This window comes from Hakea prostrata, chromosome 7, assembly GCF_041222555.1.
Source record: "Hakea prostrata isolate BN-2017 chromosome 7, UWA_Hpros_2, whole genome shotgun sequence".
Taxonomy (NCBI): Eukaryota; Viridiplantae; Streptophyta; class Magnoliopsida; order Proteales; family Proteaceae; genus Hakea; species Hakea prostrata.
In genome coordinates, this window is record NC_142606.1 from 17919706 (window position 1) to 17946771 (window position 27066).

General features: G+C 38.4%; 2 protein-coding genes across 3 annotated transcripts in view; both read left to right on the plus strand.

The window, feature by feature from the left end:
• Window positions 1–19913, plus strand: part of LOC149010219 (aspartic proteinase 39-like) — a 37829-nt gene extending 17916 nt beyond the window's left edge. Inside the window, exons 5-10 of one of the 2 annotated variants that reach the window (XM_089161795.1) lie at window positions 3741–3903; window positions 4025–4098; window positions 9108–9198; window positions 9428–9503; window positions 14759–14830; window positions 19317–19913. In XM_089161795.1, coding sequence (XP_089017921.1) covers window positions 3741–3903; window positions 4025–4098; window positions 9108–9198; window positions 9428–9503; window positions 14759–14830; window positions 19317–19462 — 622 coding nt within the window. In that variant the 3' untranslated portion in view covers window positions 19463–19913. The remainder of the gene's footprint in view (window positions 1–3740; window positions 3904–4024; window positions 4099–9107; window positions 9199–9427; window positions 9504–14758; window positions 14831–19316) is intronic. The other variant, XM_089161796.1, reaches the window with a different exon arrangement.
• Window positions 19914–22570: 2657 nt separating this feature from the next.
• Window positions 22571–26439, plus strand: LOC149010220 (Sodium Bile acid symporter family). Its single transcript, XM_089164045.1, has 5 exons — window positions 22571–23141; window positions 23682–23777; window positions 23884–24190; window positions 24288–24535; window positions 25755–26439. Exons 1-5 carry the CDS (start codon window positions 22750–22752, stop codon window positions 25990–25992), a joined length of 1281 nt encoding a protein of 426 aa, XP_089020171.1. The 5' UTR covers window positions 22571–22749; the 3' UTR covers window positions 25993–26439.
• Window positions 26440–27066: the final 627 nt, after the last annotated feature.

Genomic DNA, 27066 nt, shown 5'->3' on the forward strand with positions numbered 1-27066 from the left:
AGGAATCTTCTCCTTCTTAACCCTTTTGCCTTATTTTCCATCTCTTCCTCTACCTCCTATGGATCCTCCATCTCCTTTTGGCTTGACTTTTGGCACCCTTTGGGAATCCTCTACAACTCCCTTGGTGCTAGAGTAGTTTACAACTCTAGGGTCCCTAAGGCTACTACTTTCACCACTTTCAGCCCTGTCCCCCCGTTTCTCTCCCTTCCTTGTAGGTCTCATCCAGTCTGGGCCTCTCTTCCCTAACCCTGTTATTGGGATAGAACTTTATGGCTTGCTTCCCCAGTGGGACATTCTCCACTTCCTCTACGTGGAATCTTGCTTGCACCTCTAGGCCTTAGCTTTCTTATCCCTTGGTAGTTGGCACAATAAATAGTTTAAGGGTCACAACCCTAGGCACTCTTTTGCTATTTGGGGACCCCTTAGTGATGGTCTCCCTACCAAGTCTTTCCTGTTTCACCATCATATCCAGGTCCCTTGCCACTAGATCTGATGTAACCAAGGTCAGTGGACCAAAGGAGGCCCGGAAATTGGGCCCAAAACAGCCCCCTAGCCATGAGGCAACTAGGGCTGGTCGAATGCCCTAGGGGGTATTTTAGTTATTTTTACCCCTTCTTGGGGTCTCATCAGTCAATTAGATTCCATGTCCTGTCAGGAGTCAAGATCTACTTTTTTTTCTTCTTTCTAGTTGATTATGTCATGGTCAAGTTAATCATCTCTATGTGGGAGTCCCAGTTGGAATCTATTTTAAAGTAAGATTCCTTCTGGATAATTATTATTTTGTTTGGTTAATTTTTGTGGTACTTAAGAGACCTTTTTAGTTGTTAGTTAGTTGTTGAGTTGTTAGTGGTTAAGGGTTTCTGATCCAAATTGGATCCCCAATTAGAGTCGGAAGTTTGTTAGTTAATTGGTTTGAGTCTTAAGTGTCTTTCCTTCTTTGTAATTTGCTATTTAAGGGCCCTATACCTAGCATTACAACTTAGACTGGATTAATAAAATTGAGCATTGAAGGAATTGAAGTCATGGGTCCCAAGGTGGATCCCCATGGTTGTGTGAATTTCTGCAACTTGTCTTCAATCTTCTTCAAACTCAAGAGCCTGCGACAGCCTAACAACCTTCCCTACAACAGCAAGAGTGTACCAGTCCACTCCCTTAACAAGTGAAGACCCTGCCCCTTCCCTAACCCCTGCTCAACCACCCCACCATTCTTTTCCTCTTGCGGCGGCAAGCCCCCATCCCTTCCCCTTCGTCTGTCCCTTGGGGCAGCAAGCCCCACCCCTCCCTCTTGTTCCCTTCCACCTGCAACCCTATCCCAGCCCTTCCCCTTCTTCCTTCCTTGTTCCTTTTCCCTTCTTGATCTTGTAGCAGTTAGGAAATTCAAGAAAGAAAAGAGAAGAGAGGGAAGAAAAGAAAAAGAGAGAGAGATTGATAGGGCCTTGGGATCACGGTATTATGCTACATTGAGGGGGAGAGAGGGAGAGAGAGAGAGAATTAGGGGGGGGAGAGAGAGAGAATTAGGGTTGATTAGGGGTTATAAATAGGGGTAACATGTCAGGAGGAGTTAAGGATTATTTTATGAGAGTGTTTGGGCAGCCGTAGGTTGACTGGCAGCAGTGTACTGTGGGGGTGTCTGGCACCATTGTAACCAGTTTGTCTTTATTAATTGTTCTTGCATATTATTTTAGTAATTCAATATTAGTATTTCGGTATTTGATCATCGGGTTCTTAACAGAGATCAACAAAGAAGAAAGAAAATTCAGTAATTCAAGAATTCTTTCAAGAATCCCCAAGATTGTCCCAAGACCAAACCACAGGCTGGGGTGTATCTAGATATCTCAAAACGATATCTTCCCCAATCCACAATTCCTCTTTTGAATTTATTAAAACCCTGACCTTCCCCAAGCCTTTCCATGCCCAAGATACAATTTTCCCAAATAAACCAAACCCATCTAGGGATCTTTGTTACCCTAGATTTTCCGAATTTCTTCATCAAAAGCATTTTGGGTATAATTAAAAGCCAAACTCTAAAATCCTATCCCATATTGTTGAGACCCTTAACTTCCCAATCCATCCCGTAGCTACCTTGTCCCAATTTCCTTCCCCGTGGGTTACCAAATGAAATTAACTTCCCGGGGAGTATTTCTTATCTGGTTCAATTTGAGAGAATCCTGAGAGTGACCAGAACCTGGTTTACCTCAAGATCTTTTGTTGGGATGTTATTGAAGACAACTATCACCTATTTTTCTCATCCCTCAACATGCTCCATTTGGCCCAACTTTAGGATCATTTAGAACTTTTATAGTGAGTGGTTGTTAGTACTTTGCCCTGTTGATAGTAATTCAATTTGTGCTGCTATTGGTAGGTTGGTGTTTGGAACAGGTTTCTTGTTGTTACGTAGGTCTTAGTCGCTCTATCTTGAGGCATTCCTACTGTGGTTGGTCTACCCCTGCTAGCTCTTTTGTATGTCTTCCCTGCCACCCCACCGAAAAAAAAAAACTTTTCTTCCCCTTCTCTCCCTGTTTGGTTTTGAAAATGATAATTTATTCAACCCAAAAAATAAAAAGAAATTCTACTCTCATGCATTGAGGTGTAAAAGAAACCTAATAATGGCTAACCTCAAATATTAAATGGCTGTTCTGTCCATAAAGTGGACCAGAACTTACAGTTAAAAGAATTTTAAAATGACTGTTCTGTCCTTAAAGTGGACCAGAACTTACACTATTTAAAGAATTAACTGAACCAAATGAACCATGGTTCGACTCCAAAACATGGAATAAACTGAGTAACTAACACTAAATCTGTATGCAACAGCTAGAACCCATTCTTTAATGGGCCCAATACACAGTAGACTTAAAGGACCTAAATCCTACCAAAGTTACCCATCAGTTTAATCCCAAATTTGACCCATATCTCCTCCTCATAAACCCTTACACTCACTCTCTTAGGCTAATCCCACCATCACCTCCTTGAGATCGATATTTCAGAACACCGAAACAAAAACCTAGATTGTCATCAATCCATCTGTCAGATTGCCCCCAAACTTGAGTCACTATCTCTTTACCCAACTCACATACACTCTATCATTCTTTTCCACAACTTTCAACCTAAAACCCAAATGAGAACCCCATATGATATTTTATGATTTTTATTACATTTCTGGTTTATAGCAATGTTAACTTGTTAAGCTATATTCAGGTTATGGAATTTGTAGATTCAACAAGATCTCCTGCAATAGTCTTGTGAAAATTTTCACCTACCTTATTTCATTTAGTTAAACTATTGTATAGATGAAAGCACCTCTTTATTTGAGACAAATAAATTACTTAAATGAAATTTGGCATAAATAATTGCTGAACCTAGGTTGATAACACTAAAAGCGTACAATACCACAAAATGCACCTAGATGCCTGGGCGGCTCCTATTTGATGCCTTGACAACTGTGATTGCTAGAAAGAGGACCACTTTGTCCTCTTTTTCTTCGTTCTATCTTTATTTTGCTTCCTGTTACCTGAATGGTGGGTTGGCTTAATTCACATAATTCTTGTATGATCTTTAAACTTCTTGATAACTTCTATTGCCACTGTGGAACAATAACTGTAGTCTCGTGCCTTTTTTCTTGCTAACATATTCTCATATTGCATTGTAGCGCTTTTGCTTTTTCAAGGTCTTATTTCTTTTTCTTCAATTTGATAGACCCTGACTATGTACCTAATGTACTTAAATGTTTACCCTTGTTATAGATCGCATTACAATGTCAATATGGAAGGAGTTGAGGTGGGTGGTGTTGCCCTCCAAGTCCCGAAAGATTTATTTGAGACGGGGCCACGAAAAGGGACAGTAGTTGATAGTGGTACAACTTTAGCCTATCTTCCTGAGATCATCTATGAAAAATTAGTTAAGGAGGTGTGGAATACTTTCAGAAGGGCCTTTTTTTTTTCTTTCTTTTTTTAATTTTTTAATTTTTATCATTTCAATAGACCTGATCAGAATTTCTTGCTTACATTGTTTTTTATGCATTTATTAGATTTTGTCTGGCCACTCCGATTTGAAAGTAAAAGTTGTACAGAATGACTTTTCTTGCTTTGAATATTCTCAAAGGTATGATTCATCAAACCTCCACCACATTGCCTTATTATAGGTTTGGTACTTCCATTTTTGTTGAAAGATAGAAGTAAGAAAGTTGCATGGTATGCTTCTGTGTGTGTGTGTGTGTAAATGGGAGTGCAAATGCACGTGGGATGTACTTGTGTTTATAATTATTAGACAATTGATTTGTTGATAAGAAAAAATCCTAGGTTTTGTTTTATGTTGTTTTACTTCTAAATTGTAATTGATTGCTACTAATCAATGTTTGTATAATCCAAGTTGCAATTTTTTGTCTATGATTTCTGTATTTATTTATGTCTATGTATGTTATTATAGAGATAATGAATGGGAGTAAAATATAGAAATGTTGATACAATGATAGATTTGAATCGATATAGAAATTGTTTTGGATTAGCCACTTCAATTTGATCAACTAAGGATTAGCTAGATATCAGTATTAACAATATGAAGACATATATCCCAATATTCAGAACATGGTTGACTTTCTTTAATGTTGAATATCTCATTTTCCTAATAGGTAAGCAATAATTAACGTATAGAATAGGACAAGGGGTTTGACCAAGAAAACAAGAGTCCGGAGAGGGATATATTAATGTTTATATTTTATAAATTGGGGAAGAGAAAGAGTTAAAAGGGAGAGAGACATTAGATTTATTATGAAGTGGAGTAATCAACCAGTCAAAGGATATATATATATATATATATATATATATATATGAACTATTTGAGGATATTTTAGGTAATAAAAAAGTAGCCATGACTCTCATATATATGCCAATGTATGAAATTTTGTTTCAGCTCAGTGTTTTGACCTGTTATTTTAATTTCGGAGGAACATGGTACGATGGTGTACCCATACTGTGGAATTTGCTAAATTTTGGTAGTTTTGGTAGAGTTCGAAATGTAATCCTAGCCGAAGTTTGAAACTGCAATATTTATGCCGAAATCTAAGAATTTTTGGTGAAATTTGAAAATTCCAAGGGCTTGTACCGTACAGGGCTTATGGATATGGATATGGTGGTCTACTAATTCTAGTAGCATGTCTGCATATGGGTAATGCCGTAATGGGGATGGATCAGGTGCATCATTTGTGGACTACATCTTTGGATATCTATTAGGATCAGCACAACCAGTTATGCCAATTGTACGACACATTTCCTAGGGTAGTTATCTACTTTATGTTGACGATGACACCTATAGAAGGACAGTCGTAGACTACATGGATGAATTTATTCATACCATGTCATGGCTTGCTTATGTCCAATATTCAGAGTACTCCTCCATGACTCAGGGGATGGATCCAACTGGACACAATAGCTTTTATTAGCTTAGACTAGGTCTCATTCATTGTGTATATTTGTTATTGTGGGCATCAGATATTTTGTATGATGTATCGTATTCATTCATTTATTATTATTGATGTAAATCAAGGGGAAAGGGATCCATGAAATTTCACAATTTCCTTATTTTGGGTAATCCTAGGGTTTTGGGTTTGAGTTGAGTAATTTTGTAAGCCATTGGAGCTTCCAAAGGGTTTAGACTTTGGTATAAAGGATCCAGGGATATGTGGGGAGGGTGTACAATTCCTATTGGATGAGGTAGGGATGGATTGGGAACTTCTCCTAGATTCTCTCTTTTTTCTGCACTTTTTTTCCTGCTTTTTCCGCCAGAAACAGGGGATCGAGAGAGGAGGGAATTTAGAGGGCATCGTGGGGCTGGGGAGGGAGGGGATCCACTCCAGAGGAGTTGCAGGGGGCTGGGGGTGGGATTCCTATCCCGAACAGAGAGGGAAAAGAGTTCTAGAAGGGCTGTGAAGGCCAGGGGTTGGAGTTTCTGGGTTGCAGGAGCACGGGAAGAAAAGGGAGGTCTGCGATGGGGGTAAAAGGGGGCTGGACTTACCTGGAAACTCTTGATCTGAATCCTGCAGATTGAAGTTGAGATCCCTTGCTGAAATCGATGCTCGAAGGCTGGAATTTAAAACTGAATTTTGTAAAATCAGAATGCAATAACTTAGACAACCGCAAGGTCCCCCTCAAAGGAACCCTTTCACCTCCTTAGCTGTAAACTCTCAGATTTCTTTATTCATTCAAAAACTGAAAATTTCTGTGCAAAGCTTTAGAATTTATAGCCTTTACAATCTTTGAAACAAAAGCAAATTCTACTCCTAACTGACTTTAATTTAGGTTCCTTATCTAACTGGGAACCTTATCCAACTAACTCTATCTAGATAAGAAACCAACTAAAACACTATAATTGGGACTCTTAAATCAGATTAGGATCCCAATTTGAGACAAACAATCAAAATAGAGAAAAAAACCATGCACAAATTCTAATCAAAAGCAAATTCCTAAAAGATAGGAAGCCTTTTTATAAAAGAGTCTTATCCACAACCTAACTAATGAAACACAACCAAGTAAGATTTAAAAATGGACTGGAACTCTTCTAAAATTCTGGAATTTAGATTCCAGCTGTAAAATAGGTTCTAAAATACCCAAAATACCCCTGGAATAGGGTTTGGCCAGCATTCTTGGGTGGGCCTTGGGGCATTGTCCAATCATCATCAACAATACCAGCTGCCTCTTGTACATGTACCCGACCCTTGTTAGCCACCCGCCTACCAAGCAATATGCGACCAGGCTGGTGTAATATCGGCTCACCCCTATCCCTCACCCAATTGACAAGGGGGTCCTCATCATTTGAGTACACCTGGAAGATATCTGCAAGGTTGATGGTTTCTTGCTTCTTGTCACCCTCCACCTGGCTCTGTACGTGCTGCAATCTCATGTTATACAGGACGAATACCAGGTCATTTAGGCATTAAGATCCCAATCTGTTTCGCCTCTTCAAGTGGATCAAGGATAAGATGTTGGAGCTCCTTTCACATCCAGAGCGGAGCAAGTCTACAAGAGGACCTTGATTGCCACTCTCCTAAGGTTCTCTACACTCCTGCTATAGAGAACCCATCACTTAGTTGCATTATGACAAAAACATTAAGTTATTACTTAATAGATAATCTAATAATTTGTAAAATGTGATAATTTTATATGAGTTATTGATCTAGTCATCTAACTTGATTTGCGTTATCCCATCCTTTTATAATAGCCTTTGCTCCAAAGTACTTGACTCCATCCCTGAAAATCTTTATCTACAATCATTTGTAACAATGGTTTGCTAAAGTCATTCAAAACTCAAATGCAAGTCCTACGCATGGTGGTCAGAGAGCAGAGAGTTGGCATATCTCACCATATCTCGCTAGAACTCTCAATTTTTGCCCTTTTTGTGGATTTTGGTTGGATTTTCACTTGCAACTACTTTTAGCACATCTACAACATTGAAGGAAGATCAATTATTCTTAGCTTGTCTTATGAACTTATGATTTAATGACTCATATATGACTTCTAATGATTATAAAGTTTTATTATTCTATTCTTGAAAATTAAGATTGTGATATTCATATGGATGGAATTTTGATAATATTTAGATTACTTGATGCATTTGATACACTTGCTTTTCATTTATATGCCTTAAAGGTTCTATATTACATGTTGTATAACCTTGCATTCCCGTTTCGGTTTCACAAATGGGTAGACTTAGAAATCATACATAGGGTTGTTTTCTGACAAATCCAAGGCCACTAATGTGTTCAAAAGGCCTTAAATAGGCTAAATACCAAGTTTCAACCCAATTGGGACCCTAAAACCCACCGATGGGCCACCGAGTTGACACCAAAAAATTGTATATCTTGATTGAGATCTCGGTTTTTTAAGGTGGTGAGATCTTGCTCGAGAGTGAAATCTTCTACCATCCCCAAAACTACCTCCTTGTCAGCTTTCATCTCAAATGCGTCTTGGATCCCCTCCCCCCTTCTTATGCTCACACATGTTTGGGGTTCCCTTCCCCCTCTCTCCAACTCCTCCTACGACCTCACCATTTGGCTATTGTCCCGCACCATATCCTTTACTGCCTCTTCGGCCTAGAACCTCCTTAGACCCCATTAAACCTCCCTGTCCCCCTTTTTTGGTCTGGTTCAAAGGCTTCATCCCCTGCCACTCCCTTACCCTTTGGAGAGCCCTCAACCAAGCTCACCAAGCTCTCCCCACCCAAGCATTCCTCTCTGACTGCCACATCCCTGTTAACCCCAACTGCATCATCTGCTAGTCCGCTTTGGTAAACCTTGAGCACCTCTTCTTTTCCTGCTTGTTTTCCAGATCTATCTGGGAAAAAAGCCCTCTCCTCCATATGGCCCTGTTTGAAGCGTTCCTTCGGATTTGGTCGAGATTGGTCATGGATTTGAGAAACTTTTCGGGTCCCTCCATTTGCGATCAGATTGGTAAGCTAGTGTTCTATGCCTTAGTCCATCACCTTTGGTGGGAGCGCAATCTCTAGTGACGGACATCCAAATCTCACTTTATAGATCAGATTTGGAATGCCATCTATTTTGACGTTTCCTCTAGATTGGTGGCTATTCCCCATCCCCCTGTTGATGATACCCCATGGAACAGGCTTATTGTTGTCTCCTGGGGTATTGATTCTTCTTTCCGGTCTTCTGCTTAAAGACCTTGTTTTCCTTCTTTCTCTTTAATATAATTGTTTATTCATCCCAAAAAAAAAGAATATGACACTTAACTAATTAATTCTGTGTGCCTAGCGGCCCTAGCCTCTATAGTTCTACCCATGTTATAGGCTCATTGCAAACCCGACTTATGTTTATTAAAATAGGCCATTTATTTGATTATTTACATCATCTTTAACCGAAAATACTATCAACTTACTGAACTATGCTTCTCATAAGTCATAAGGGGACTATGGTGTTTTTATCATGAGAAAATCTAATCACACTCCTAGGTTACCAAATGTTGTTGTGATACTGGACAATCCTCAGAATAATCCTCCTTTCTAGTATCCTATATTTTCACTCATTTTGGAGACAGAAAAAATTCTTTCTGTTTCTTCATATCTTTTACTTCTAATTAATGTAGTCTTGGCCTTTACTGTTGCAGTGTGGATGATGGATTTCCTGTTGTTACTTTCCGCTTTGAAAATTCACTTTCACTGGTGGTTTACCCTCATGACTATTTGTTCCAGATCTCAGTAAGTAAATCAACTTGCAAACTTGCAGTGGTTGACGTAGTTCCTTACTAGTCATGATCAAACTCCAGAAGGAGAGTGTCATATATTCCTTCTGCAAATATTAAATCTTATCACTCTTGTATTAATTGTATGTAATTTTCAGTAATAGATTCTGGTTTTCCATTAGGTTCTGCATTCATTTCATCTGTGATACACTGATTCTACTTGTTAACCTTTATCACCTTTACAGGAGACTGAATGGTGTATTGGTTGGCAAAATATTGGAAAGCAGTCTAAGGACTCCTTGAACATAACTATTCTTGGTGGTATACAGCAAAACTTTGTTCATCTGCTTTCTCCTTTTTAATTTGTACTTTTATTGTGCAGCATCAGAATATTTACTATATTCAAGCTGGTTCATTTTTATATTCTTCCAAATTCCAATTGCTAATTGCTAGAACGGCACCACCTTGGCAACTCCTTGACACCCTTTTGGTGTCACCTTTACTTTTTCTCCCCTCTTAATGCATTGGGTTTCCTACATCAATGACTCAAATATCAATAGAGTATTTTGTTGCCTGCAAATATGTGTCAATATTATTCACCATCTTGCAGCCTAGTAGAAGAAAATGTTTATCAAGAAGTGCATGTGCAAGCACAACTTATGGTAGAAGATTGGTGCGTAATTTCAACTTTTCAGTATGGATGCCGGGACTGACTGTCACTTTCTTCAGCATTAAAAGATAAATATGTGGTTTGTGTTTCTTTGACGTATAGATGATGTAGATTGTTGGTGGGTTTTGCAATAAAATCAGACCATTAACTAGTACCTGAGGTGAGCAGGAGGAAAAGAAAGAATGAAAAAAAAGAAAAGAAGAGAAAGAGGATAGACCACTGGGGAAACAAAGAGAATGCTGTCCAGTTGGCTGCTGCTACCCTTATTTATAACAAGTTCAATTGATTAGTAGAACATTACTTATGAGTATTTCGTTTAAATAACCGAACAAGAAAATAACATTACGAAAACACCCTCGCGGTTCATAACCGTATAAATCTCAACACTCCCTCATGCTGGTGCATAGAATCGCCCATCCCAAGTTTGGAACAACTAAGCTTTATCCTTATATAGTCCTAGATTGGTAGATGATCAACTAGGAGCCAGTTCTTCCAAGATCTTGATCAAAACTAACTTATGGGATAAAATATATTAGATTTAAGCAGGTTTGTTTATGGTGTATGGAGTGGGTTTTCTTTGTGTGATCTCAAATGGGCTATTATCCTGTGGTTAGTAATGGAGATGCTAACTAGATGGTCTCAAATGAGGTCTTGGGATTTGACGAAACTTAGATTGCGGGGTGGGCCCCAGGGAGTGGGTTAAGGGGAGATGATGATCTCCAAGTTTGGAGGAGTGAGTTGGTTTCAGATTATGAGATTTTTTAATTTTAGGTAAGCAAATTAGAGTTTCCAGTAAAATTTGACGGACTCTAGGGTTGGGGTTGTCCGAATGACCTGAAACTTAAGAGGGAATGTAGGTTAATGATGTCAGGATATGGTCCTTCGAGTTAGGTTGGAGTTGGGTGGCTAAGTTGGAAGATATGGGGTTTCTTGCTTTTAGGGCTTTATGGAGTTCGAAAATTCAATGAGTGGCTGGCTTTATAGGGTTAGGCAGGTTAGAATATGCCAGGGTTTGGTTGAGTGGTCTATCATATGAGGATCTGTATGTTATGAAGTTACGGTTGATTCTAATGCAGGGTTGATGAGTTACAGGTTTTCTTGATTTGGGTGGAAGCAGAAATTTGATCACGAGGTTAGGGATTCAAACTAGAGACTGAAGGTGATTAGAAGAGGGGGATTGGGTGTGGACCTGAAGCTTACCTTGATGGAGGGGCCTTGTAGATGATTCTCTAGGAGCTGGAACGGAGATATAGGGGCTGAATCCTCAGCCATAGCAGGAACTTGGATGTTACTGATCAGGAACCTCAATAGAAACCACCTTGGATGTTACTCATCAAGGATCCACGCCACTGGATGTTACTCATTAAAGAACCAGTCCAACCTTCTTCTGATTAGGTAATTCTCAGAGAGGAACACATAAAAACTGAGCAAATACTCAGTATTCAATCTGTAGTCTTCCTAATTGATGGGGCTGTGGGTGGCTTTACAGTTGAAGTCTTTTTTGAAACGTAAAACCCGACTGGGCTAGGCTTAAACCTATAACATGACTAGGACACCTGAAAAGAGTGATTCGACCTAATCGTGGTCTGTTTACAAGGATGAAAAGACTTAAATTATTATTCGTAGGAAAACAAATCTGTAAGACCTATCAGTCGGTGAAGAGGCCGAGTCTGGTTAAAAGTTCCGTCCATGGGTATAAGCCTTAAAGCGTCCATACACTACTTCATGGGTCGGACGCATAAGAGCTTGCTTGAATGCGTTCAAGCATGCCCTGCATCCAACGCTTACCAGACCCCTCATCCAACAAGCCCAGTCTTCCCAATGGGAATCGATTCAACAACTGATCATCAGATAACCCTTTGACCTCGGCTACTCTCCTACAAGATTTCAAAATATACTCAAAAATACCTGCTTGAGCAGCAGCTGCACGACAGTAAACTGATTCCAGGTTTGTAACCGGAGCATACATTGACCATGGAAAGTTTACATCATCAGGATCCATCTCACCCTTTTGAGGGTAGATGACCGAGGAAAGAAGAAATAAGTGAACAGTGGAGTGAAGAAGTTGACTGCCCACTCAAGTAATTCATGCTTAAATGGCCTTTAATGGCGGCGAGATAGAAAGTCATTTTGAGTCATACCATCCGCACCTCTTATGTTCATCATTCCTATGGATGTTGGCTTCAGGTGGTGATCTCAATGGTCGTCTTCTCCTGTTAGGAGTTTGACTTAGGAGTTTGACTTCTGGCAAGAGTCACAAGTTATGGACTCCCCTATACTGCATGGAGTGGATAGTTGCTCTCTATGTGTGTGGGATCGAGCCATGCTTTTAGGTGCGAACTCCCTCCATGCCGTACATACGACTTTCATCGAATACGGCTTTCCACATAATTCTATATGTATCTATGAGATCGAGTACATAATTCTGTTTATGAATTTCATAGTCAATAGAAATACATGTCCTACCGAGACAGAATTTGTAACTTGCTATCCTCTTGCCTAGCAGGCGAAGATTTACCTCCGTGGAAAGGCTGATTCATTCGGATCGACATTAGGGTCCAACTACATTGCATTGCCAGAATCCATGTTAGTTATTATTTATAATCCTGATTAATAACTAAAAGGATGAAAATGCCTGACTTAAGATGGCAGCAATTCCATGGATGCCACTGTGAAACTGAAAGTACTTATGCTTTTTTAAAATATGAAAGAAACTGTGAATATGAAAAGTGCTGCTAGGCAGCAAGTCTAGGGGCTTCACCTTGGCGTCTAAGTGCTGTGCATTGAATGCGAGAGCTTTAATGTAGGGTGGGATCTGCATCATTTCCTAGTTCATTACAATCTTGAAGAAAATTATTCTGAAAACAAAACTTTGGTAAACATGTCACTGAGTTGGTTTATAGAACTAACAAAAGTGGCAGCAAACAGCTTCCTCTTCACGACATCTAATTACAGTCAACATCTCTATGATTTCTCCTTCTAGGGAAAACTGGATTACTTGCTATATGAATAGCAGCCTTATTTTCACAGAACATTATCATCAGGTGGTCGATTAACTAGAAATCCAAATCCATGGATAAGGAATTTCAGCCACACAAAACTCAGCTGCTAAGTGTGATTTGGCCTTCAATGAATCAAGGCCAATGCCAAGATCTTTCTTCAGAACCAACTCATATGGGGTAGAAAACTAAGGTTTCTTGAAATGAGATTGGATATGCATAAGCTTTCACCAAAAAGAGAAAAGGATAACCTGAAATTAGGGGAGTTTCAGACAAGGTTTAAAATTTTCTTCTATGTTAGTATTTCAGTTTAACCGGGAGGCTGAAATATTGAAGTTCTCTCTTTTCAATTGATTTTTGAGCTGCTTTTCTTTTCTTGCTCGCCTTTTTAGTTTGTTATAAGGCCTGGTGCCACTTGTTTTTCCCTCTGGATTTGGTTGGGCTTAGCCCTTGGTTTTATTGTGTATTCTTTCCCCCTCTTTTCTTGCCTTTTGTAACGAATTTTTAATTCATCTGAAAAAAGAAATATTGAAGTTTTGGTGAGGTTGCGCTGAAATCTGATATTTTTCTGTGAAGTTTCAGTACGTCATTTTGGTTGGTTTTAGGCTAGATAAGGCCTGAAACTTCATGGAAACCTTAATTTAGGCTATATTAACACATTTAAATGTTCATATTGCTAAAGGAGTTACCTAAATTGGTGTTTTGTATTTATGCCCTTGATTGGCAGTGTATGGTTGAACCCTCATGTGTAATGACACATTTTCTCATTGCTTAAGTACTAAAGGACATAATAAGTAATTGAAAATTTGAAACAAGCAATGACGTAAATCACATCATCTAAGAACTCACGAGATATCTTGCTTTTTTCTGAAAAAGCAAGTTGAGATTTGAGAGAAGGGGTGCAAGTTTGGCCCTGATGGCCCAAACCCACCCTAGTCTGCCCTAAACCCGAACAGGGTTTGGAGTCCAAATTCTGGCCCTGAGGGGTGGGTCAAGGCTGGGTCAAGGTTGAGTGTTTGACAATGGCTGGCCCGCCTTGCCTGGCCAGACCCTACCACCTTTTAGGTTATTATTGGTAAAAGTATGACAACAATGTGGAATTATTCATTTTTATGTTGCTTTGTGGTTATGGTCAGGGTAAGAGTTAGGTGAAGTGTCTAACTTGGCCCAACCTGGCCCATTGGGTTTGGGTCAGGGTCCAGGCTGGGCTAGGATATTTGGGGTCAGGGACAAGGTTTTAAAGGCCTGGCCCAACCTGGCCCTCTTGCAGCCCTATTTGAGACAATCAGACTATACAGAAGCAGTTACGAAACTTGGTCGAGACATTGATTCAATTGAAATCTCACTAGCTTGGTCAGATCTCAGTTTGATTGAGATCTCAAACCAGCATGGCCTTGTTGCTGCTCTATATGGGATACCAAGAGGATCTGCCAGGAAGTACTTGCTGCTACTTCACTTCACTTTACCTATTTTCACTAGATATGTTGCCAGACTTTCTTTTTCACTCTGAATGTGTGTAATGTATTAGACTTGTTTGAAGTTGAACTTCCAGAATTAATCTATTAGTAAATGATGTGTTGAAGTCTACAATAGGCCATGTTAGGGTTTTACTTCGGTGTAGTGATTCCCAAGTTGGGGTCCAAAATGGAACTCACACACTTTCACATTGTTGTTGATTTGCTTTCTTCGCTAGGTAGCAGCCCCTCCTATGATTAGTCACAGGCTACCGGAGCATACAAACCAACAAGTGATATGTCGATTTGTGATTTAGGTTCAGGATTTGCTGCTGCATCAACTCATTATTTGTGAAGAACTTGATCGACCTGATGAATGATTCCTTCTGTGGCTGAAAAATGTCTGTTAATGTTCTTTACAGCTTTTCTCTTATTCCCCTGTTCTTCATGCAGATTTAGTACTATCAAATAAGCTTGTTTTATATGACCTTGAGAATCAGGTCATTGGGTGGACGGAATACAATTGTAAGTTGCTTCTTTTTAATCTTAAGCTATGACCCCTTTTCTTTTTAGAAACTTTACTGTTTTAAACTCAATAGTGTCACCATCTATCTGTCTGCATACAGTATATGATGTCTATATTTGATAGTGATCTTATGGAAAAGAGCTTTAGCTCTCCATGGATGATTTGAACCTGAAATTTACCCTAACATAATTGCATGGAGCCACTTGAGCCATTCTTCTATTACCTGTTGAACAAGGCATTCATATGAAAGTATAATAGTAAGTTCCATTTTTTGTTCTTCCTCGCTTGTTTCTCCAATTTAATTGTTAGGTGGAAAGAATAGTGGGGAGTATAATGTTGGCCTTTTGATGTCAATTGAGACGTCCTTATGGTTCCTGGATCTCCCTTTTGTTCATGGCTTTTCACCGAATATAGGTCTGGTGCTGGATTCTCTATAAGATTTTTAAGCTTCACATAGTCGTGTTGTCTCATTGGAAAAACACATTTAACTCAAGGAGGCCATGCACACATGGAACAACATAGCCCATATTCGAGTGGAACTTTAATTCATTATGTTGGTCATTTGACTGAGTTGAGTTGTATTTACTGGTTATTTCATTCACTTTCTTATTGTTGATAGTTAGGAGGTTGAAGCTTTTCTCTTCTTCTTCTTCTTCTTCTCTCTCTTCTTTTCTTTCTTTTTTCTTTTTCCTTTTTTTTATTTTCTTTATTTTTTTTATAACTTCTCGTGACTATTTGAAAGTTTATGGTTATCTTGTAGAAAATTTATGGTTGTCTTCACAAATAAGATATAGTTGGAAAGTAGGAGAATGAACAATGCACAAGGAACAAAGATTGAGGAGGTTGGAAAAGATGAAGATAAAAGGAGAAGAGAAGAAAGTGAGAGAGTTGTTTGGAACAGAAAATTGTGTGGTAACCATAAAAGAAAATTCGACCAAAATTGTCGAAATTTCAGTCGAAATGTTTGCATTTTTCAAAAACGAAACGAAATTCCAATTATTTCGGAAAAGTTACAGATTTTGACAGAAATTTTGACAAATTTAACATTCCAACTTGTTTTTCCTCAATTTTTGTTGATTTCTATCCCATTTTCACCTAATTTTCATGACTCTTTTGCCTTCAAGCACCTCTTTTGCTCATCTTTTGCCTCCGAACACCTCCTAAGGCACAACAGCTACAAAGGAAACTCTGTTAGCAAGCTATACCCAACAGTTCCAAACTTCCCCTTTTTTATTTTTGTTTTGTTCATGCCTTAAATGATCTTGTATTGCCTTAAAATTAATATATGTTTAGCCTAGGACTATGATCTATGATTGTGTTTTGTTAAACTTATTTTTTATTATTTGCTACCATTTTTTCATTTTTTCATTTTTTTAATAATTGTTTTCTAAAGTTATGTATTTTTATTTATGTATATATGATATATATGCTTTAACTTAATATATGTGAGGCACCATCACTTGATCTAATTGGTCATTTTATTTTGTTGACTTGTTGTATATGTAACCATTCTACCAAACAAATCATGTAAACTGATGATTCTATGCATGTATGCAATACAATTTGTACTCGTCGGAAGACTCGGAACCAGTCATTTGTTAGTATACTTGAATGATAAATTTTCTTTTTTAGCAAAATACTAGTTCCATTGTGTTTATTATGCTTTAAAAAGGTAAGAGCCAATAAATCTTGGTTTCGACCGAAATTTTTTCCTTGATGGCAACTAGCAAGAGTACCTATCTCCGTCACTTGTAATATTGCATAAATTACAACAGTAAAATAACAGAAAGAGAAACTACAGCTTAAGCTGAAGTAGATATAAAGTAGGACTAAAGTACCCCCTATTACATGAGTGGATTCTGATTGATGTTGTAATTCTAAGCCATTTCTAAAAGCTATGATTAATTTCCTTTTGAAAAATAAATCATTACATTCAACTATTGGGGAAGGGGGAGACCAAGGAACTAAGGAAGGACTCAATCCCAAGACCTGGAGATCAATGGGTCATGGTCCTTACCAGCCTGCTAGGCAGGGACATCTACAGTACGTCATCAGTTTATGGTTGGATTTCTATTTTAGGAATTCCGATTTGATTAGAAATCCTCCTCCGTGGATCATATTTTGTAAGTTGATACTTCATTTGTCAAGGGAAGGATCCATGGACAAGCTGGAGTTGCTAAACTGTGATTCAATCCAAATTATACATAACATTCAGCATGTCTTATTTCCTGACAATATTGGTGATTACAATTGTTGGTGGCCTATGAGTTAATTTTTTGAAAACCATCGTAATTCAGGTTCTAACTTTGAAACAGTAAATTTATGGTGTCCTGCATGATTCCTTGGGTTCTTGGTTTCAGTCGACAAGCTTTTGCTGGTGTTTGGTTACTGCAGTTGTTGCACCTAACTGCATCTAGATTTCCTTCTTAATTCTGTTTGTCTCGATTTTTGTTCTGTATCTCTGCATTTGGGGAGAGTTTTGTCTGCCAGCAGCTTTTGAGAAGTCAGTGGCATACACCAACCACAGGGCACAGGAGAGCAAGGTTTTTTTTTCACCGAAGGGAGAGGAGAGAGGATGACACATTCTTTGCACCCTGATGCTTTGGATTTTTGATGGGGTTGTTTCCCAAATTAGCGAGCCATTCTCATAATTTGATAAGTCATGGTTTGATTCTGTGGGCCACATCCCACTATTCTTACAAACGGTAAACATTACATTGGACGTGTCTTAATTTCAACAAATATTTGAAATTTAGACATAAAGGTCATACCCAGTGCATAGTGCTTCAAAATTTAACAGGGTGTAGGGAGGGTCACATGTACGCAGCCATATCCCTGTTAAAGAGGCTGTTTGCTTGAACCTATGACTAAGCGTGACCTTCAACTATGCTTGCATTTTTATGCATTCAGGATGGATTTCAGGTGACTCATTATATGGATGAGAGCCCTCTTAACTTGTGCTTAGCATTTTTCAGTTGTTTGAGCTGGAATGGCCGTGTTCAACGGAGGCCTTTAAATGCCCTTGTACAGAGGAGTGATTTAATCCTGATTGAAGGAACTACAAGAGCTAGGGTAGACCTAAAATAACCTTAGGAAAAGCAGTAAGAAAGGATACGCATGGCTTAGGCCTGGTATCTAGTATGGCCTCAAATAAAACTGATCGGAAGGCAAGGGTCCATGTAGCTGCCACCATTTAGTTGTGATAAGGTTTCTTTTTGTTGGAGGTAGACTAACTGACTCAATTATTCTTTAGCGCATTTTATCTTGATAGGAGCTTCTTATCCCACAGTTTTGCTACCATATTTCCAGTGCTAGAAGTTCTGCATATCAGTGAATTATGTTTTTCACCCATAGGTTAGTGGGAGAAAAGTAGTGGACATAATTCAATTTCTATTTGACCAAAATTATAAAAATGTTGGGTCTGGATATTAAAACTCCCATCTTCCCAAGGTGGTGAGGAAGCCTGCATCTCGTATCTCCTACTGTAAATGAAACCTTCACATAAATTTGCGCTCACCCTACACCTCAAAGCTACTTAGACAGGAATGATGGCTACTCTAGACCCCAGTTGATGTCTAAGCATTGGCTTTAATGGAATCACCATTTTCTGGAGTCTCATTATGGTAGCTACCAGCCTACCACTCCCATATGATCCCTGAATATCATCTTTACCCAAATCTGTGGGCTAGCATGTTGGTCTAGAATCTTGAATCAGTTACTCCATAAGGATGATCAGATATCTGAAGATAACTGCACCGACTGGGGAGTGAATGTTGTTGCATAATGCATTTCTACTATGCGTTCAATAGTAAATCAGTTCATATGCTTTTGCTGCTTGTATGCATTTTTGCTCAGGTTTCCATCTTTCTAGACTCTTGGCTTTTATGAATTATGCCTTAAAATGAAAACCCACTTTCTTGGATGTTGAGTTGTTGACTAAAAATTCTGTGAATAGAATCTTGAATCTTGGTACGTCCTTTTCATCCAGGCAATGACACACAAGAATGTGTTTAAAGCCACACTGCAACCCACTCCATTCTCAATGGAGGGGACATTGGTTTACTTGGCTGGAATTTCCAGTACAAAAGTTAATACACACAAACAGGCACAACAGCTAGTTTTGCCACGTAGAAGGGTGATTTGGCAACCTATCTATCCTTACAATTGGATATGTGGGGAATGCTCTGTATTAGCCACACAGAATTTCAAATCCAAATTCAATCCATGTGTCCCAATGCATTTCTTTTGTAGTACATGCACCTGCTTGGTATTACTGAATTTTTCAGTGTGTTGAACTTCCACATGACAAACTCTGATTTAGCTGAAAGTTATCTGTAAGCAGGGGACCTTAGGGTCTGGTCCACAAAACTTCTGCTCAGACTATCAAATGGCGGAAATAGGCACCCATCGAAAAATATTTCAACATGCCCATCATGAAAAACCAAAACTTTGCTATTTTCTATTGATGTTGTCCTTTGCTTTCAGGTTCTTCGAGCATTAAACTGAAGGACGAGAAGTCTGGAGCTTCATATGAAGTAGATGCTGACAATATATCTTCTAATGGCTTAGATGTAGGGAAGTGTATGATACTGTTAGTTCTGTCTATCCTGATTCATTCTTTAATTCACTAACATCATTGCATCATGCCCTGTATATGGGTTCTGTTCATCATTTTAATGAAAATTTTATGCCCTTGCTACATTTTGTACATGCCTGAGATAAGCCTTGCTTGCTGGTCAAGCTTCTTTATGTTAGCCCATTTTGTGTCTCTTGTGTTGTGGTGTTAGATTCGGTTGATGAGTTGATAGTTCTTTTTAAGCATCAAAATTTGAATTTTGAGACAATCATTCGATCAACATATTTGATTAGCACATAAACTCCAAAAGCAAGTGAGCTCAATCCCTTGCTGTCCAATCTCACATAGAGAGCAGGTTTTGCAGATATTTTTCAGCATTTTCTTTTAATTATTTTATTGAAAACATAATATTTGAACGAATAAAAAAATCTATATCATCTATTACATCACCTTTTAAAGGTCGGTATCTAACAAGTTGTGCTAAGATGTGAGCAATGAAAATAACGAGTCTAGGGTAGGTACTTTCATGCAATGGTCCATTGGTCCCAAGGCCATGGATTCTCTTGAGTCAATTCACATTGGTTATGTCTATCTTTTCATCGAATTATATTGAAAATTTTGCCTATTTTCTTGTGTTCGATGCAAACCGAAAATGACAGTATTAGCTTCCATGGTCACACTGAAAATATTTAACCCTACTTACCATCAATGTATGATTTTGAGGATTGAGAGTGGATTGCAAGAGAGACTTTGATAGATCTTTTGATTCCTTTCTGTGTTCCTCCTTTCAAACATAATTCGAGGAGGAAAAATTATAACAATGATAATGAATGTATAAGCAAGGTTTAAAGTATCAGTATTTAATATCGTGTCAGGTGATTTTAAGAGACGTATTGTTCTTTATTGAGTATTGTATGACTCTAGCTAATGCATTTTAGTGTAATTCAATAAAGAGACGTATCGAGATGTATCATATAGGATTGGTCAAATATGAATACATATCGGCTAATATCATAGGATACTTTAAACATTGTGTATAAGTGAAATTTGTAAGCAAATGTAGCTAGTTTTGGGTACTAAGACCTATCATTGATTATAGGGACACTCACTAGATTAATATTTAATTATTAATATTTTTTATAAAAAAGGCAAACCTGATGCCAAATGTGTTTGTACAAGTAGTTTCTATGAAGAGTGCAATTTTCGTATGTAGCTTTGCTTCCAACAAATTTTGCTAAGAGACTCTTGAGTGCCGTCTTATTTATCAATAACCTAAATCAAAATTCAAAAGTAGAGTATTCATTAATTTCTATTGATTAAGGGCCTGTTTGGTTACATGAATCCCAGAGATTTCAAATCTCTGGATTCATGAATCTGAGAATTATACCTATTTGGTTGTAAAAATCTCTAGATTCATGAAATCTAGAGATTCACCTTTTTACACTAAAAACGTGAATCTGTAGATTTATGGGTAAGGGGTGAAATTCAGAGATTTCAAAAAAGCTATACATTTACACATTCACAAAAATTACGTCGATCAAATAGTTTTTAGAATGAATCCACAGATTTCATTCCACAAGCAAACATCTAATTTTATAAATTATAACTCTATAGATTTGAAATCTCCAGACTCATTTAATCAAACAAAATCCACAGACTAGTAATATGGCAATCTCAAAGACTCAGCCAAAAATATCCATTCAGTGACAAAGTTTGTTGATCGTGGAATATAATGATACCAAACTAGATTTTTCTTTTGTTTTTTGGACCATTCAAAGTAGGGTTTGCTGTATAAGTAAGTTCTACAATTCAAATTATTAAAAAATAATGAACCTTCTAATCAACGATGTTGTTTTCGCCACTTCTCATTTTCAAAGCTGTTGTTTTCCTTCTCTTTCTCTTTTTCCCAGAAATAAATTTTTTGGGGGGTCGAATCCCAGAAACATTGCAATTTGAAGTGATGTGATGTTTCAGAGTATCTATTGTTTGGCTGAAACAAGAACCGTTCAATGTGGTTCTCTTTGTAAGTATATACCAACATAGATAAAAATCTTCGGGAATATTCCAACTGTATTTGTTACTAGATAAAAAGTCAAATGTGATCATCGTTGGACCAATGAACCCGGTTGACAATTGTTTGAACCAATTCAAATGGTTTGTTTAAGACTTGTGGGTGGCGTGGGAACAATAATCTCCTCATATAGTCAATGCAGGATTGGTAAAATGGTAAGATTCATATTTTTTAGTGGGGAGATCATGGGTTCGACTTTTGTGAACGACAAAGTTCACCCCTAAGGATGTTATCAAAGTGCACGCAAGCTGGCCCAAATGAACCTTATATATCAAAAAAAATAAAAAATCTTCCCACATGGCTTGGTCTCTCTAAAATATGCGAGCACTTTGGGTTCCTTGGACGGACTACAAAATACAGGGAAACCACATGAATTATAGTGGGTCCCGCTCTTCTAAAAAAAAATTTGTGCCGTAGTTGGGAAGTGTAAGGAGACTACTTTGAGTAGTCTTGTTCTTCTAATTTTTTTGTGTGTAGACCCCACTTGATTTTGTAGCAAGTGTAAGGAGAGCACTTTGTGCTCTTGCTTTCGGACCACAAAATACAGGGAGGCCACATGAATTAGTGTGGGCGTCAATAGTGGGTTAGTTGAGTGGTTAAAAGCCCAATCTCCGATGGAAAGGTCTTGAATTCCATCCATCCAGCAGCACCTATATTAGTAATATTCACCTTTCCCCCAACCGCTCGTCTGAAATTTTTTTTGTGTCGGCCCCCACTTGATTTTGTAGCAGAGAAGTGTAAAGGGAGCACTTAATTTGTGCTCGCCGGGTAATGATCCCCAGACTCTCTCTTTTATTGCGTTGCGTCATCATCACGCGTGGATCGCGTGAATCCTCCAGAAACTATGGCGATGACCACGCGCCCTACCATGCACACCAATACCGTAGTCTACATATTAACACTAACTGGCACACTTTAGATTTCAGATCACCAGTAAATACCACCACTGAGTCATCCTGCTCAAGCGCTTATCACCGTTAGATTATTTTCATGCCGTCCCTTCCGTCTGATTCTTTGACTATTCAACAATACATTAAAGTACATAAAAAATTTTCTGGGGGTAAAAGAGTACATAAATTGATTACGAAACTTACGATGCGAAAATCCGCTATCGCCTCGTCTCTTTTATTTCACTTGGACAGCCAAATTTCCTGTCGTTCCCTCCCAGAATTTTAGCTGAAAAGATAAGCTACTTCACCATGATGTTCAAATGAAGCCGAAACCCTAATTGATTCAGGTCTCGTTTTTGTTGTTTTCTAATCTTTACTGGTATGGCTTTGATTTCTTCCTTTTCATTCGCGAAACCGATAACCCGAAGCAACTGTTTACATGAAGAGAGAAAGTTTTATTTGTTGAAGCAGCTAAATTCGAGTTTGAATTCAGTGAGAAGAGATTTTGGTGGGTGTTCTTTGGAATTGAAGCATCGAAAGAGGTTCGGTGGTAACTCGTCGTTTGCATTTGCTTGCTCTACTTCGCCTTTTATAGGCAGAGTAGGAGCGCCTATACGAGATGGGAATGTTTCTTTGTTGTCTTTTGGGATAAACCCTGAGGATATTTCGAAGCAGGTTAAGAGCAATCCTTCTCAGTTGTTATCTGCAATGCTTCCCTTTGTTGTCGCTGCTACTGCAGTTGCTGCTCTCGCTCAACCTGCAACATTTTCCTGGTGAGAATTTATGGTTAGCTTCTGCCTAATGCTTGGATAAGCATTCGCTTTTTTCCCCTATTCGGACTCTTTTTTTGGCCACTCGTTCTGATTTTACTTTTAGGTGTTTTCTTCGTCATTCTCATTATTTTGGGTAGTGACTTCTCAGTATATATTACAAGTTAGAATTAACTAACATCCTTAATTGTCTTTCTGACTTCAAAGACCGATAATGTTTTAAAATTAGAAAAATTTTAAATATTTCTCCTTTGGGAATTTTTTCTTGAACTTCAGTTCTTGTTCCTTGGGAATTCCGCCTCCAAAAACAATACTCTCCTTTTAACTAGTAAATGCTAAAATTGAGCATTAGAGTTTTCGCCTACTTGAAACTGCTGATGGAAATTGATTATTTTTTATTTTGACTAGCAAAAGGGCCTGAGGGATATGAAGATTCCTTTTGGTGCATGTTTAGTTTATCTCCATGTGAAAATGGGTCTCTGTTTATTTATTCTGCTGAGAGTTGAGATGATAAAATAGAGTTTGAACTGAACCTGATGTCAGGGTATCGAAAGATTTATATGCTCCCGCTCTCGGTGGAATCATGTTATCGATTGGAATTCAACTGTCAATTGAAGATTTTGCTCTTGCATTCCAAAGGTGATTTTGTCTCAGTCAATTTGTTAAAATTCTTTTTATTTCAGTTTCATGATCTTTTTGTAATTTGGGTATGCTTCCAAGTTTATCTGTGACAAATATGTTGCAGACCTTTACCACTATCTGTTGGATTTATCGCACAGTACGTGCTGAAACCAGCTCTGGGGGTGTTGATTGCAAAGGCATTTGGTGCACCCCCAATATTCTACGCAGGTTTTGTCCTTACGGCTTGTGTCGCGGGCGCCCAGCTATCAAGCTATGCCAGCTTCTTGGGAAAAGGAGATGTAGCCTTGAGCATCCTCCTGACCAGCTCGAGCACAATATCCTCTGTGGTTTTTACTCCTCTTTTGACGGGCCTGCTTGTTGGGTCTGTTGTCCCAGTTGATGCAGTCGCCATGTCAAAGTCAATATTGCAGGTAAATGAATTTCTCTTTGCAAATTTTGCATTAAGTTGAAATTTTCTGTTTTTCTTTCTCCCCAGCTAGTTCACAATGATTTTCTTGGGTGTTGCAGGTTGTGCTTCTTCCTATCACTCTCGGCCTTGCACTTAATACTTATGCAAAATCAGTTGTCAGTCTTCTTCGGCCTGTATTGCCATTTGTTGCCATGATTTGTACTTCTTTGTGTATTGGAAGCCCGCTGTCAATTAACCGCAGTCAGATTTTGTCTTCCGAGGGTCTCCGATTGGTGTTGCCAGTATTGACATTCCATACTGTGGCATTCACTGTTGGGTATTGGGTCTCCAAAATCCCAATTTTGAGGTAATTCTATACTTTAGTTTGTTTAATACTAGTTTTTAAGCAGAATAATTTTTAGAAAGAACGGTTGGCAGAAACAAACACCCCCCCCCCCCCCCCCCCCCAAAAAAAAAAAAAAAACCTCCCTAATTATCAAAACCAAGATATTTGGACTTGCATGATCCATGATGCATTGAGAATTGGGTATTCCCCAAAGCTACCATGGTTGGAATCAGCTTAAGTGATGATGATCTTATGAATACATGAGCATATATTTGTCAAAAGTGTCCCCATGGGTGAGCATATATGCATCATAGAGATCCTGACTCTGGACTAAACTCCTCTGTTGGGTGTCCTCTCTTGACTATTTCCTCACAAAGAAACAGTGAGAGGATGCAATCTGTTATCAGTAGAACATGATTGCTGATCATGTTTGATAATTTTTCATCTATAAATAGAGAACTTCTTATCCTTATCTGCCATGTGAACATGAGCATGATTTAACTTTCTGAAGATTGAAGCATATTTTCATTGCTAGGAAACTATACACAAGGTCTTCTATTTCATTGAATGGTTATAATCTCAAATGGTCTCTATTCTATTTCAAATTTACAAGCCTTTTTTGGGTGTAAAATTGGTGTATCAGAAAGACTGAAGTAGCTCAGAACGTTAGGAATCTAGAATGAAGTCAGTTTTCCTTTTAATTTTTTTTATCCTTTTCTGGTGAGTTGAATTAGGAAAAACTCAACTCCCAGTTTGCACAATATGTGATAGACTCCCCATCTTACTGATTCAGATGCCCAGGATGCTGTCATATTCCGTTAAATAGGCAATCATGGAATATATTCTGCTTAGACTCTGAAGGAAAGATACTGGATTCTTATGTTTTACTCTAATACTGCAAATGGACATAAGGAGTTGATCCTCTCTCTAAACAACTATTGCCTAATCATCAAACTAGACTGTCGTTGCTTTTTCAGATTGATCAGAATCTGGCCTGCTATATTTATCCATAAAAAGACTTTCTTTTTTTTTTTCTTCTAATGTTTGGTATTTCGCCTGCAACTGTTGGGTCTCTGACCAGAAAGGTGATCTGAGAACCTTAGATTTAACAATGCGAGTATTCAATAGGCTTTTGTAGCTTCTTGCCTGTCCTCTCTTCAGGCAAGAGGTCTAATCTGAATTTGGCAATAAATGGCTCTGACTGCTCCAAGCTAAGTAACCATTTTGTGTTTGATGACAGGCAAGAAGAGTCAGTGTGCAGAACAATTTCATTATGCACAGGAATGCAGAGTTCTACCCTGGCTGGGCTTCTTGCTACCCAATTCCTTGGAAGCAGTCAAGCAGTGCCTCCTGCCTGTTCAGTTGTAGTCATGGCTATCATGGGTCTTTGTCTTGCTTCTTTTTGGGGCAGCGGAGGCAGAATTAGGGACTCAGCTTTCTTTCTCTTACCAAAAAGTGGTTCAGTTGCAAAAACATAGTGAACCCACCGTCCTAGCAATCTGAGGACACTGGCCACATTCCCATATGGTTACCCAGAGAATCAAGGAAGTGCAGATTGTGACTGGTCAGTTGCATTCATGCTCCTTGTGCTTATGCTCAGAAGTGGAGACAAAAGTAAACATGAGAAGCAGTAGATGATTTTGTAAAGCATGTAGTGGAGAGAACGAACAAATATACAGTGTTGTACTGAAAAACAGATAATAGCTCGTGCAGATCAAAGGATGTTCCGGCTTTTGCATTTGTAGTAGCTGCTTCCGGGGGCCTCATCTGTAATTCTGTATATGTTTTTCCTCTGTATGAAATTTATATAGTCCTATTATTTCTTACAAACCCAGCTGAATTCAAATTACAAACCCAACTCTCTAGGGGAGCAGCTGCTGCTGATCGTGCCACGTAAAGGTTGTAAATCAAACTATAAGGGTGTACATGTAAATAAAAATGTTTATTTTTACATTCAAGATTTAATTTTTTTTATAGATTTACTAAAATAAATCCTTGGATCTATCGGATCACTGCCTCGTCTGGATTGCTCTCGGCGGTCAGAACTCTGCCTATGACTAGAACCTCACTCATTCGGCTCAACATCACTTCCTTGCGCCGCGTCTGGTTTGAGGTTGCTGCCGTCGTATCAACACCGCCATTGGTCTTCATTTTTATGATTTCAACTACGGTTGCCGAGTTGTATCGGTCCAGTGGATAGACTCAATCAATCCTAGGATATACAAGGTCACAATAAGCGCCATTACCTCCGTATTTGCCTCCTTCGAATGTCGACACAAGGACTGGGGGGTTTGGGATTGGTTGACGTAAGGACTTATTTTTAAATTTATAAAAAATTATATCTTGATTAAAAATAAAATTTTTATTTGCAAGTACACCACACAATTTGATTCTCAATTGTTAAATCACATTGCACGACGTGATACGATATATACCTTTGGCAACAGCTGCAAAAAAATCCTTAAAATAAGGATGGAAGATACGGCGGTGGGGACTTTAAAGAGAATATTGACAAAATATAGATCTTAAATTATCTGTATTTATTGACCTTA

Excerpts from the sequence above, each read along its gene's own strand:
- LOC149010220 (XM_089164045.1), top strand. The coding sequence starts at position 22,750 with ATGGCTTTGATTTCTTCCTTTTCATTCGCGAAACCGATAACCCGAAGC. Across the intron at positions 23,142-23,681 it reads CAACCTGCAACATTTTCCTG|GGTATCGAAAGATTTATATG; the intron begins GTGAGAATTTAT and ends ACCTGATGTCAG. Across the intron at positions 24,191-24,287 it reads TGTCAAAGTCAATATTGCAG|GTTGTGCTTCTTCCTATCAC; the intron begins GTAAATGAATTT and ends TGGGTGTTGCAG.